Source organism: Bufo gargarizans, chromosome 7, assembly GCF_014858855.1.
Source record: "Bufo gargarizans isolate SCDJY-AF-19 chromosome 7, ASM1485885v1, whole genome shotgun sequence".
NCBI lineage: Eukaryota > Metazoa > Chordata > Amphibia > Anura > Bufonidae > Bufo > Bufo gargarizans.
In genome coordinates, this window is record NC_058086.1 from 50,102,230 (window position 1) to 50,116,509 (window position 14,280).

A 14,280-nucleotide genomic window follows, 5' to 3' on the forward strand; every position below is an offset into this window, starting at 1 on the left:
GCTCTTAGGAAGCTAGCATAGTTTGAATGCAGCTTTGGATGGGAGTAGAGTAAGAGGTATATAAAGTCACTGCACATTGTATATGTAGATTATTCTGTAGAATGCAGGGTCATGAATATTGGGTCACCTTTTGGCGGGTACAGGGTCATGTGACCCTGGTGTAATGTCCCCTCTCTCCGCAGCTGTCCATGCTCTTCACGGAGGAGTGTGACAAGGTGCGGGACCTGATGCACGTCCACTCCTTCAGCTATGACTTCCACCTGCGGGTCGTCCACCAGTATCTGCTGGGATCCAACATGTCCCTGCGGCAGGGCTACGATCTGGCCAGCTTCCTGCAGCTCTTCATCTCTCAGCACCCCGACATCCCCAAGTACGGCCGCAACCATGTGTACCAGGGGGTGCTGTCCGTGCCCACTGAGATCATCGCCGCCCACCAGCTGTACAACTACATCGCCGACCACGCCAGCACCTACCACATGAAGCCTCTGAGGATGGTGCGTCCTTCTGTCCTCGGCAGCAACGGCAAGAAGACCGGCGGCAGCGGCGGTGAGCAGAACGAGTACGGCCTGGTGTCCATCTGGAACAGGTAGGTCCGATAATCTGCCATGTTTGAACCATGGTGTCCCCGTCTGTTAATCCGGCATGTCAGGACTGCTGTTAATCTGGCTTGATGGGATTATCATGCTGGAGTTCTGAATTAAGCGCTCCGCTCCAGTCCGCCGTTACATCACGTGACATGCCATCCCTTCCCCTATACTCTGACTACCCGAATCCCACCGCGTCTGCTGTATGGACAGAAGATTCAGGTAGTCAGAGCGGGGACGGGTCACGTGATGTAACGGCAGACCGGAACCGAGCGCCTAATTCAGCAAAATATTCCTCCGAATTTTGAAAGCCAGAACGTTTTCTCCGTTGACATGGGGCTATTTTTTTGTCTGGCGGCACAAGTTGTACTTTATAATGGCAGAATTTTGGGGACATAATATGTTTGGGGGGAACAATGGAAAGAAAAACAGCAATTCTGCCATTGGTTTTTATGGTGTTCACCGTGCGGCAGAAGTGACACTGGCTTTATCCCGCTGGTCCGTACCGTGACAGCGAGGACACATTCATAGATTTTTTTGTCTTTGTGCCGTGAGAGTCGTAACTTTTTTTTCTACCAACAGAGCCGACCGAGCGCTTGTTTTTGACCTGACAAGTTGTATTTTTCATCGGTGCTATTTTAGGGAACATACGACTGTTTGACTTTTTTTTTTTTTTTTTTTTACATTTTTGATCATTTTATTACATTTTTAGTGGAGATTGTGGGTATAATTCGCTGCAGGACGTCGCTCCTCTATCACTCTGCCTCTGTCCTAGAACAGTCTCTAAGGAAAGAAATGCCGCCTCTAGGACTGCAGGAAAGGAGCGGTCGAAGGTCACATGACCTCAGTTCTAGTCCTTGGCGCGTGGCCCTCGTCCCCTGCAACGGTATTAGGTCATGCCGGTTCCTGTGTGTGGGCACCTCCGTATTACGTACTTGGCTCTCATGAACAGTAATGTAAATCTGCACCTTCTTCTGCCCGGCAGCTCCGGTTTGTACAAGGACTCGGAAGGCACCCAACACCACGATGACTTTGACGTGTCGTTACTGGTCTGCCACAGCGCTGCGCCATTTGAGGAGCAAACAGAACAGGAGAGGCACGTCCTGAGGTACCAGCCACTTCCACGGACTGTGTATGGATCCAAATCGCCATCCGCATTAAAGTCCACGTATGCTGTAGTCACGTATTGTCAAGGAGGATGTAGATATTGATGTGGATGGTGACTGGGGTCCACACATGGACAACACTGACCTGACCGCAGTAGTGCAGCCTCAGGCTGTGGGCCTGTAACTTCCGATCTCGTCCTAGTGAATTGTTGGACGTTGTAATCCTCATTAACCCCTTTTCCTCCATTTTTCAGACTCCGATTTTACATCATCATGACGAGTCAGCGCGAGTTGTTCCCCCGTCTCACCGCCGACATGAGACGCTTCAAAAAACCTCCAAGGCTCCAGAGAGACGCGCAGGACCTGGACGGGGCCCCTGAGCTCGCTAAGTGCCAAAGGCTGGAAATCGAGAGCCAGGAGGACGTCCAGGAGGGAGATCGGAGCAGGACCAGCTCCGGAAGTCTCTATAATTCTCATCTATTCCCGCTGCTGGGCACGGAGGTGAGCGCCGCCAAGAGGCAGCTGGTAGAGATGGTGCAGCTCGCCAAGTGCCACTGCCGCAGGGACAACTTATGGAAGCGCCTGTACCTCATGGAGCCGCTCTCCTCCGACAAGCTGCGGCTCGGCAAGCTCAGCTCTAGTGAACTGAAGGAACTGCTGGACGCTGTGCACGGGAGGAGCGTGGCAGAGATCGACCCCCAGCTGGTGAGATGTGGAGGAAATGAGGGAGAAAATGCTTTCACTCCAGTCACAGCCAGAGCTGTATTCACATATACTCTGGTCAGATATGGAGCTGCATCTTCTTTTACATCATGTTTTATAATCCAGTTATATTCAGAGATTATATCTTATACTCCAGTCACAAGTAGAGCTGTATTCACATATACTCTGGTCAGATACGGAGCTGCATCCGCCGTTCTTCTTTTACATCATGTTTTATAATCCAGTTATATTCAGAGCTTATATCTTATACTCCAGTGCTGTATTCACATATACTCTGGTCAGATACGGAACTGCATCCGCCGTTCTTCTTTTACATAATGTTTTATAATCCAGTTATATTCAGAACTTATATCTTATACTCCAGTCACAAGTAGAGCTGCATACACCATTCTTCTGAGATTATGTCTTAGTCTAGTTACATTCAGATCTTATACTCTAGTCACATCCAGAGCTCATATCTTATACTCTCGTCACATGCAAAGGTGTATACACAGTTCTGTCACCTCATGTCTTATACTCCAATCACACCCAGAGCTATAGTCATATTATACTCCAGTCACATCCTGAGCTGTATTTCATCTTATACTCCATTCACATACAGTGTATGCATAGTTCTGTTACTTCCGGAGCTGCATTCACAGTTCTGCTTTTACATCATGGCAGAGTATGTTCACACACAGCATGACTGTTGCAGAAGTTGCTGCATCTGACCATCCCACTCTGCATCAGGTTCATGGATTTTTACCAATTTCCTGTGTGGAAAAGTTGCAGAAAAATCTGCAACAAATCTGTGTGAACATACTCCAGTCACATCCAAAGCGGCATTCACAGATCTGAATAGCTGCATTTTAAATGTTGCACCCTACTGTTCTGCTACCTAGCTGATGCACTGTTGTATGGTACGTTTCCTATGTCTCCTCCATGACACAGCAGAGCTGTAAGTGTTGCATGGTGCATGGCTGACTCCTGTTCTGACTCCGCAGGAATTCCTCCTCTCCATGAATGTTCAGTGGTACCAGAGTCTCGTCAAGGTCCTCCTGAGCCGCTTCCCACAGAGCTGCCGACACTTCTTCAGCACGGACAGTGGCACCCAGTACCTGGTGAGCAGCGGACGGGCACAAGTAGTAGCACCCACACAGATCCCTGCTATGTGTTCCCTCCACTAGGGGGCGATCTGTATATGGCACCCACTGACCTGAACAGGAGCCTCCTACAGATCGCCCCCTGGTGGTGGAAGCAGGTACCTGAGATCTGTCTATTTGGGAAGGCGCCGGAGTCTTATAAGATAGTCTATCGTGGGGTCATTGCTGCCGGTCGTGGGGTCAGCGTCTCCGGGGAGCACTGCTGCCGGTCGCGGGGTCGGCGTCTCCGGGGAGCACTGCCGCCGGTCGCGGGGTCGGCGTCTCCGGGGAGCATTTCCTGCTCTCCGATGCGAGTTCTCAGTCTGGGGACGGTGACGCTTACAATTCGTTTTTCTCTTGCAGGTCGTCCTCAACCAGAAGTTCACAGATTGCTTTGTGCTGGTTTTTCTAGACTCTCATTCTGGTAAAACGGTGAGTGAGATCATTTGTGTCAAGCTGGACTAAATGCTACTGTAACGAACCCTCAGCTGGGAGGAGCTTAAGAGGGATTTTCGGCTGCTGCATGGGAACGGGAATGTTCCCTATTATTTGACAGCAAGCAGAGATCTTGAAATATGTAAACAGATCACTAGGCAATGACTCCAGCTCCTGTAAGAGCTGTGATGGTGGCCGCCATGTTGCAGGGGGCGTTCCATACAACGCCAGGCGGTTTGCCTTCGACAAGCACTCCCATTCTCTCAGCTGCATCTCCCACTTTCCAGCCTCTACCGCTTAAATCATTGAAGTAAAGATGGCTGCAAGTTTTCAAGATCTCCGCTTGTGTCAGTAAATGGAAACATCCATATTTAAAACTAGAGGCTGAAAACCTATACTCATCTAATATTTTTTTCAGAGCTGAGGTTTTGTAACAATTGTATCCAGTATTGACAATCCTCTGTAAACAGCCTGGACAGGACAGAGATTTCTGCTGCTGATACTTGTAGCTCACAGAGGATTGTCTGGACTGGATGCAACTGTAACAAAACCTCCGCTGTGAGAAATATTAGATCAGGACAGGTTTTCAGCCTCGGGGGAGTGACACATTTTACCTGCACTGATACAATGTAACAAACCAGTAGGACAGGAGAGGATTTGTGCTGCTGACGTCTTGATCTCACAGAGGATTGTCCAGACTGGATGCAATTATATTTGTAAATCTGCCGGATCGGATTGTCCCATGTAATCGCTGGGCTTAGCTCCGCCCCCCGCGCCCGTCTAAACTGCTGTTATTTCATTTTTCTATATTAATGGCCTGTAAACACAGAATATTACAGGAAATCAAAGTGAGCGGACCGGCCGCCATTGCCGCCGCGGCTTCTGAAGCGAATAAATTTATCTTCAAAGGTGGAGATTTCACGTCTGTCGCGTTTCACGGGAAGCTTTGAGGATTACATGTTAATCCTGCAGTAAAAGCGCCGCCGCCAGAAGTCGTCACTGAAATCATCACCAGGGGCCAAAGAGCCGCTGCTTAAATGCGGTCATTACCACTAATAACGGGGCAGGCGGCAGTCCTGCCGGAGGATGGGAGTTGTATCAGCTGTAAAGGGAATGTAGTCATCCAGCTTTCCCAGACTCCTGAATGGCAGATCTGCCTAGTTATATCCCCCTGCACTGCTGCCCCAGAAGCCTTGGAGAACCCTATAGAAGCAGCAGTGGCGGCCATATTGCTTATCACTCAGCTTTCCCAGACTCCTGAATGGCAGATCTGCCCAGGTATATATCCCCCGGCCCAGACGGCCTCCATGTGAAACCTGTGTGAGGTAAAGGCCCAGCTTTCCCAGTAATTCTGCAGCCATATCCCACTGCTCCTGGCGGATTGCCACACAAAGGCTTTGGAAAGCTGAATGACTGTCTCTCTTAGAGCTATGGTGGCGGCCAAATTACTAATTCCTTTCCAGGGACTTTAAAGGGCTTCTGTCACCCCACTAAAGTCATTATTATTTTTTGGGCTAGTTACATTCCTTATAGTGCGATATATGAGAATATAATGGTGTTACTTTCATTCAGCCGTTTCTTATAAAAACGAAGTTTTATAATATGTAAATCAGGTCTCTACCAGCAAGTAGGGCGTCTACTTGCTGGTAGCCGCCGCAGAAAACCGCCCCCTCGTCGTGTTGATTGGCAGGGCCAGCCGCGATCTCCTCCTCCGTCCGGCCCGGTCAGCATTTTAAAAATCGCGCGCCTCTGTTCATTCGGCGCAGGCGCTCTGAGATGAGGAGGCTCGTCTCCTCAGAACTCCCTCAGTGCACCTGCGCCGATGACATCATCGAAAGATAAGACGTCATCGGCGCAGGCGCACTGAGGGAGTTCTGAGGAGACGAGCCTCCTCATCTCAGAGCGCCTGCGCCGAATGAACAGAGGCGCGCGATTTTTTAAATGCTGACCGGGCCGGCCGGAGGAGGAGATCGCGGCTGGCCCTGCCAATCAACACGACGAGGGGGCGTTTTTTTGCGGCGGCTACCAGCAAGTAGACGCCCTACTTGCTGGTAGAGACCTGATTTACATATTATAAAACTTCGTTTTTATAAGAAACGGCCGCATGAAAGTAAGTAACACAATTATATTCTCATATATCGCACTATAAGGAATGTAACTAGCCCAAAAAAAGAAAAAAATGACTTTAATGGGGTGACAGAAGCCCTTTAACACATTTTATAAACAACCTTATAATATATACTTTGTTTCTATTCTGTGCCGTTCTCTGGACTCATCCTGCAGTGTAAATAATGGTGGTTTCAGTCCCGTTGTCATAACGACAGTCAGTCCATGCTCACTGGAGTATTCCAGATTCCTGCACAGGTTTGTTTTTTGTTACAAAAAGTATAAACAGAAGAAACCCAGTTACAGTAGAGTTTTTCAGGGGCGTGGCAACTATAAACCACCATTCTTTACACTGCAGGCAGTTCAGAAAAAGTTTACAAAGCGACTTCTTTATAAAAATCAGCAGCGAGCAGCTATAATGTTCATACTCCCTGGGAGATTCTGATATTTGTACAGTTGGCACTGCCCGTTCCACTCTTGGCGCAGGGGGTGTGGCCATATCTGCAGGTATCGGTTTATGGTCTTATTTGTCGCATCTTTCTACCGTTTCCCAGAGTCTGAAGGTCGTCTTCCGAGAACCGTTTCCAGAGCAGCCGCAGACCAGTGAGGGTCCGTTACCGCAGCTCGTCTCCACGTACCACCACCTGGAGTCTGTGATTAATACCGCCTGCTTCAACCTGTGGAGCGGCCTACTCTGACAGCACCGCCATGACATGGACCCCGGGGGAGGGGAACCTGCTGCTATAAACCTCTGCTGCTCGCCACCGCGACCGGAAAGCGACTGCGCCAACAATCCGACAGATTCCTTTATTTTTAACCTTGAAGCCGATTGTGGAGATAATTAGAGAAGTGTAAGATTTTATGTAAATGATATGTAAATGTGATGAATAAACGATGCCATGTTATGTACAAGGTTTACGGATTTCTACTCGAGAGCGACCTCATCACCCAGCTTTCCCAGGATTCTGATTGGCAAATCTGTGACATGTGACCTGCTAGGTATATGGACCGCACAGGACCCTGGGAAAGCTGGGTGACTCTCTGTACCGGAGGCGTTATGGTATCGGTGTCACCCGACCTTCCCATCTTTACTCCGCTGTGTCCTGATCGTCTCCATCCACCCAAGTCCGGCCGTTGTATCTCCTGGAGAAATGACAAGAGGCTGCGTTATAAACCTCCGCCGACTGCGCGGGGATCGGTCGTGGCTTTCCTGTGCAGCCGTGTCCTGCAGTATCCTATTATCCCTCACCCAATAAAGGTGAGTTCTGTTCTATGCATTATTCCACAGTGGAACACCCCTCTTTCTTGCAGTCTCCTCTTAGAACTCCCATGCTTTACACTGCAGCTTTGTCCATGATCCAAGCATAGGAAGTACCTCCCAGCATCTAGTCTCTCCCTCTGGACCCCAGTAGCGTGACAGTCTACATCGGACCCTCTTAGCATGTTGCACTTACCTTGAGGTTTGTATTCACATCCGATGTAGCCCTCGTAGCCGAGTCCCTGCAGGAGGTCGTAGAGATACGGGAAGTGCAGCTCTCCGGGACTGTCCGGCTCATTGCGGTGAGGCACCTGGGCCACCTGGACGTGACCTGCACAGAGATAAGCGGCGCTTCATTATGCCGGAGGGAGATCTAATTCTATCAGGTAAATCTGCATTTTCTGGTGTATGATCCTGACTACAACATGGCGTTATCCGGCCGGAACATACAGTCACAGCACTGTGACGCGCACATGCACGCCGGAGCATACAGTCACAGCACTGTGATGCGCACATGCACGCCGGAGCATACAGTCACAGCACTGTGACGCGCACATGCACGCCGGAGCATACAGTCACAGCACTGTGACACGCACATGCACGCCGGAGCATACAGTCACAGCACTGTGACGCGCACATGCACGCCGGAGCATACAGTCACAGCACTGTGACGCGCACATGCACGCCGGAGCATACAGTCACAGCACTGTGACACGCACATGCACGCCGGAGCATACAGTCACAGCACTGTGACACGCGCAAGGGAAGATGGAAATCCTAACACTCCACATAGGATGTGAGACTCAGAGATGTTATCAGGAGCAGAATGAGAGCGCCCCCTGTGCCAAACAGTCAGCAGTGACAGATTCTTCCCAATGCCGCTATACAGCGATAAGCGGCATAACCATAGAGCAAACAGCGCTAAGTGGGATAACCATAGAGGGTACAGCTATCCAGGGTGGTCACAGCCCCTTCCCTATCGAGCATCTATAAGGAACAGGAACAACGCATTTCTCACCAATCAGCGGAAAATACATCTTAATGTTCTCCGTAAGATTGCCGTCCATTATCTGCCAATGGTAAAGATCCTGCAATATAAAAGAAATACACTGTTATTACGAGGTAACAGATGGGTGATTATTAGGATGTGGGAGACAGGAGGGTGATTATTAGGATAAGGGAGGCAGGCGGGTGATTAATAAGATGTGAGAGGCAGGCGGGTGATTATTAGGATGTGGGAGGCAGGCGGGTGATTATTAGGATGTGGGAGGCATGCGGGTGATTATTAGGATGTGGGAGGCATGCGGGTGATTATTAGGATGTGGGAGGCAGGCGGGTGATTATAAGGATGAGGCAGGCGGGTGATTATTAGGATGTGAGAGGCAGGCGGGTGATTATTAGGATGTGAGAGGCAGGCAGGTGATTATTAGGATGTGGGAGGCAGGCGGGTGAGTATTAGGATGTGGGAGGCAGGCGGGTGAGTATTAGGATGTGGGAGGCAGGCGGGTGATTATAAGGATGAGGCAGGCGGGTGATTATTAGGATGTGAGAGGCAGGCGGGTGATTATTAGGATGTGAGAGGCAGGCAGGTGATTATTAGGATGTGGGAGGCAGGCGGGTGATTATTAGGATGTGGGAGGCAGGCGGGTGAGTATTAGGATGTGGGAGGCAGGCGGGTGAGTATTAGGATGTGGGAGGCAGGCGGGTGATTATTAGGATGTGGGAGGCAGGCGGGTGATTATTAGGATGTGGGAGGCAGGCGGGTGATTATTAGGATGTGGGAGGCAGGCGGGTGATTATTAGGATGTGAGAGGCAGGCTGGTGATTATTAGGATGTGGCAGGAGGGTGATTATTAGGATGTGGGAGGCAGGCGGGTGATTATTAGGATGTGGGAGGCAGGCGGGTGATTATTAGGATGTGGGAGGCAGGTGGGCGAGTATTAGGATGTGGGAGGCAGGCGGGTGATTATTAGGGTGTGGGAGGCAGGCGGCGACTATTAGGATGTGGGAGGCAGGCAGGTAATTATTAGGATGTGGGAGGCAGGCGGGCGACTATTAGGATGTGGGAGGCAGGCGGGTAATTATTAGGATGTGGGAGGCAGGCGGGTGATTGTTGGGATGTGGGAGGCAGGCGGGCGACTATTAGGATGTGAGAGGTAGGCGGGTGATTATTAGGATGTGAGAGGTAGGCGGGCGATTATTAGGATGTGAGAGGCAGGCGGGTGATTATTAGAATGTGAGAGGCAGGCAGGTGATTATTAGGATGTGGGAGGCAGGCAGTTGATTGTTAGGATGTGGGAGGCAGGCGGGTGAGTATTAGGATGTGGGAGGCAGGTGGGTGATTATTAGGATGTGGGAGGCAGGCGGGTGAATATTAGTATGTGGCAGGCAGGCGGGTGATTATAAGGATGAGGCAGGCGGGTGATTACTAGGATGTGGCAGGCAGGTGGGTGATTATAAGGATGGGGCAGGCAGGCGGGTGATTATAAGGATGGGGCAGGCGGGTGATTATAAGGATGGGGCAGGCAGGCGGGTGATTATAAGGATGAGGCAGGCGGGTGATTATTAGGATGTGAGAGGCAGGCGGGTGATTATTAGGATGTGAGAGGCAGGCAGGTGATTATTAGGATGTGGGAGGCAGGCGGGTGAGTAATAGGATGTGAGAGGCAGGCGGGTGAGTAATAGGATGTGAGAGGCAGGCGGGTGAGTATTAGGATGAGGCAGGCAGGCGGGTGATTATAAGGATGTGGCAGGTAGGCGGGTGACTATTAGGATGTGAGAGGCAGGCGGGTGAGTAATAGGATGTGGGAGGCAGGCGGGTGATTGTCGGGATGTGGGAGGCAGGCGGGCGACTATTAGGATGTGGCAGGCAGGCGGGTGATTATAAGGATGGAGCAGGCAGGCGGGTGATTATAAGGATCAGGCAGGCAGGCGGGTGATTATAAGGATGTGGCAGGTAGGCGGGTGATTATAAGGATGTGGCAGGCAGGCGGGTGATTATAAGGATGAGGCAGGCGGGTGATTACTAGGATGTGGCAGGCAGGCGGGTGATTATAAGGATGGAGCAGGCAGGCGGGTGATTATAAGGATCAGGCAGGCGGGTGATTATAAAGATCAGGCAGGCGGGTGATTATAAGGATGTGTCAGGTAGGCGGGTGATTATAAGGATGTGGCAGGCAGGCGGGTGTTTACTAGGATGTGGTAGGCAGGCGGGTGATTATAAGGATGGGGCAGGCAGGCGGGTGATTATAAGGATGTGGCAGGCAGGCGGGTGATTATAAGGATGTGGCAGGCAGTCGGGTGATTATAAGGATGTGGCAGGCAGGCGGGTGATTATAAGGATGTGGCAGGTAGTCAGGCGGGTGATTATAAGGATGGGCAGGCAGGCGGTTTATTATAAGGATGAGGCAGGCAGGCGGGTGATTACTAGGATGTGGCAGGCAGGCGGGTGATTATAAGGATGGGGTAGGCAGGCGGGTGATTATAAGGATGGGGCAGGCAGGCGGGTGATTATAAGGATGAGGCAGGCGGGTGATTACTAGGATGTGGCAGGCAGGCGGGTGATTATAAGGATGGAGCAGGCAGGTGATTATAAGGATGGAGCAGGCAGGCGGGTGATTATAAGGATCAGGCAGGCGGGTGATTATAAAGATGAGGCAGGCAGGCGGGTGATTATAAGGATGTGTCAGGTAGGCGGGTGATTATAAGGATGTGGCAGGCAGGCGGGTGATTATAAGGATGGGGCAGGCAGGCGGGCGGTTTATTATAAGGATGTGGCAGGCGGGCGATTATTAGGACGAGGCGGGCAATTACAGCCATCCATGGATGTAACGATCCAAACAACATGAAATCCTTTGAGTAAGAAACGCGTTGCGCTGCTCACCATCTGCATCTTCACATTAGGTCTCCCCACTTTCCGTAAGATGGAAGCTCCTAGAAGAACACAATCAGCCTCTGTGCCATGAAGCCAGAAACCCAAAACCCACCCATGGTCACTTACCCTGGTGCGGGGTGTTCAGGAAATACCGGGGCTCCGAAATGCGGCAGTTTATAGGTTCGATAAGACCGACAATCCCATCCTGAGAGCGAGAAGTGGAAGTTACTCCCCAGGCATGTGACGGCAGAGACGCGTCACACGTCCATTATATGGGTACAGTCACAGCCTGCATTATACTTCAGAGCTACATTCACAATTCTGATTGTTGTTGGAAACAGTCGGCATGCTTATGAGCAGACCCCCTCACAGCAGAGCTCCTGTGACACGGGGGCCGTCAGCGCTTCCTATATCGGATGACTGTACAGAACCTGATGTGAAGTGGACACTTCCCAGAATGCAAACCCTGGAGACACTGAACAAGCAGGAAAACGGGGAGGCATGGAAATAAATGAGGCATCATAGACTCATCATGTCCAAAGTAAGTACTCCAAAGTCAATGGGTAATAGTGGGAGCACTATAGGGGTAGGTAACTCTAAAGTGTCCCCCCCTCCCATCATACCCCAGGGCTGGGGACAAGATCTGACCCTAAACCCACCTGATCTAAGAGATCGGCTGCGTATCTCAGGTTCTCTATGAACGTCTCCTCCATCTCCTTCTCAATAGATGCCCGATCAATGCCCTCTGGTACCCGGCCCGCCATGATGTGTATCCTGTAAGAGAAGAAGCCAGAGGAAGGTCAGTGGAGAAAACATCTCTGTGCATCTGATGTTAGTCACATCCTGTATCATACTCCAGAGCTGCACTCACTATTCTGCTGGTGCAGTCACTGTGAACATACATTACTTATCCTGTACTGATCCTGAGTTACATCCTGTATTACACTCCAGAGCTGCAATCACTATTCTGCTGGTGCAGTCACTGTGTACGTACATTACTTATCCTGTACTGATCCTGAGTTACATCCTGTATTATACTCCAGAGCTGCACTCACTATTCTGCTGGTGCAGTCACTGTGAACATACATTACTTATCCTGTACTGATCCTGAGTTACATCCTGTATTACACTCCAGAGCTGCACTCACTATTCTGCTGGTGCAGTCACTGTGTACATACATTACTTATCCTGTACTGATCCTGAGTTACATCCTGTATTACACTCCAGAGCTGCACTCACTATTCTGCTGGTGCAGTCACTGTGTACATACATTACTTATCCTGTACTGATCCTGAGTTACATCCTGTATTATACTCCAGAGCTGCACTCACTGTTCTGCTGGTGCAGTCACTGTGTACATACATTACTTATCCTGTACTGATCCTGAGTTACATCCTGTATTATACTCCAGAGCTGCACTCACTATTCTGCTGGTGCGGTCACTGTGTACATACATTACTTATCCTGTACTGATCCAGAGTTACATCCTGTATTATACTCCAGAGCTGCACTCACTATTCTGCTGGTGCAGTCACTGTGTACATACATTACTTATCCTGTACTGATCCTGAGTTACATCCTGTATTATACCCCAGAGCTGCACTCACTATTCTGCTAATATTTTTATTCCCTCCATTCACCTCTTGCAGCTCAGATCTCGCGTCCAGGTAACGGCTTGCTGTAGATCAGCACGGAATCCATCTTGTCTCCCCGGTACAGCTCCGAGCCCAAGCTCGCCGGCCGCCATGTCTCCTGCACGGAGGAGAACGATATCCAGTAACAATAATGATTTATCTCTACAAGCCCCGCGCACATGTAATCATCCGCCCGGCAGCAGCGCGCGGTCCTCCGGGGAATACCTGATCGCGGTTTACGTTTATTCTCTCTTTGCGGCCATCTTGGATTTGTGTCAGCCATTGATGAGAGAACGGGGCTTAGGCGTGAACAGAGGACGCGCCGCAGTCAGTGCCGCATTTATCAGACTGGGCCGCGGTAACCAATATGATTTTTCTCCTTTTTCAAGACCTCTGCTTGCTATAAGTGAATGGAAACCAGACCAGACAACACTTTCGTAAAATGGTCGTGGCGACTATAAAACCGATTATCAATGGTCGCCCTCAGCTTCGTCCGTCTTTGGAAACTGGTGGCGCAATGTGCACTATACAACGGGCGCAGGCGGCAGAGGTCCTGGCGTTGGTATACAGCCGCCATCTTAGAAGGAAGCAGCCGCTTATGAGTGAAATATAACATTTGTGCTGCGCCAATTCCAAACTGCCACTAAATCAAAATGGCGGCCAAGGACCTGTAACCTGGCAACGCAGAGCGGGCGCCATGTTTGTCAGTTACCTGGAGGGGTGTTGATCAGCACCAGCTCCAGCTGGGTCTCCCTCAGCGCGGCCTTCACCTCCCCGGGGTCCGCGGCGTACGGCCAGGCTACCTCCACCGCCGGGAAGCCTGCCCGGGCCGCGGCGCGGATCCTCCCGGGGAGGTCAGGGATCTCCTGGAACAACCAGGACACATTGGCGGCGAAGCGCAACGGCGGCGGCTGCTGCATGAGCCCCGGGAGGAGGAGGAGGGGCGCGACCGTCGGGGATATGCAGGAGCAGCTAGGCCGCGACCGTCGGGGATATGCAGGAGCAGCTAGGCCGCGACCGTCGGATATATGCAGGAGCAGCTAGGCCGCGACCGTCGGGGATATGCAGTAGCAGCTAGGCCGCGGCCGTCGGGGATATGCAGGAGGAGCTAGGCCGCGGCCGTCGGGGATATGCAGGAGGAGCTAGGCCGCGGCCGGAGGCAGGAGGGCAAAGTCCTCAGCGAGAAGCCGCTCCGCTCCTCCAGCCCAGACCGCGGCTGTCTGTCAGCTAGTCAGGGGGAAACCGCAGCGTCCGAACCGCGACCTGTACAAAAAGACCGTTTACAAGGAATCGCCGGATTAGCTTCTGTTCACATTAATAACTTGAAATCCACTGTAAATGGACCCAAACAGCAAGAAAAGCGCTACATGCGCCAAACAAGACTGCAGTAGTGTGAACAAAGCCTAATCCCTACAGAATATGTCTATAGTAACCCTACC

The 14,280-nt window shown here is 51.0% G+C and overlaps 2 protein-coding genes across 7 annotated transcripts in view; one reads left to right on the forward strand and one right to left on the reverse strand.

The window, feature by feature from the left end:
* Positions 1-6,781, forward strand: part of SZT2 (SZT2 subunit of KICSTOR complex) — a 100,214-nt gene extending 93,433 nt beyond the window's left edge. For all 6 annotated transcript variants that reach the window (XM_044301643.1, XM_044301645.1, XM_044301646.1 and 3 more), the window contains 6 exons: positions 183-586; positions 1,570-1,692; positions 1,945-2,395; positions 3,397-3,513; positions 3,898-3,966; positions 6,630-6,781. In XM_044301643.1, coding sequence (XP_044157578.1) covers positions 183-586; positions 1,570-1,692; positions 1,945-2,395; positions 3,397-3,513; positions 3,898-3,966; positions 6,630-6,773 — 1,308 coding nt within the window. In that variant the 3' untranslated portion in view covers positions 6,774-6,781. The remainder of the gene's footprint in view (positions 1-182; positions 587-1,569; positions 1,693-1,944; positions 2,396-3,396; positions 3,514-3,897; positions 3,967-6,629) is intronic.
* An 87-nt stretch (positions 6,782-6,868) lies between these two features.
* On the reverse strand, positions 6,869-14,050 carry HYI (hydroxypyruvate isomerase (putative)). Its single transcript, XM_044301661.1, has 8 exons — positions 13,554-14,050; positions 12,848-12,959; positions 11,867-11,981; positions 11,334-11,412; positions 11,217-11,266; positions 8,352-8,421; positions 7,530-7,664; positions 6,869-7,218 (listed from the first exon to the last, which is right to left on the reverse strand). Exons 1-8 carry the CDS (start codon positions 13,759-13,761, stop codon positions 7,145-7,147), a joined length of 843 nt encoding a protein of 280 aa, XP_044157596.1. The 5' UTR covers positions 13,762-14,050; the 3' UTR covers positions 6,869-7,144.
* Positions 14,051-14,280: the final 230 nt, after the last annotated feature.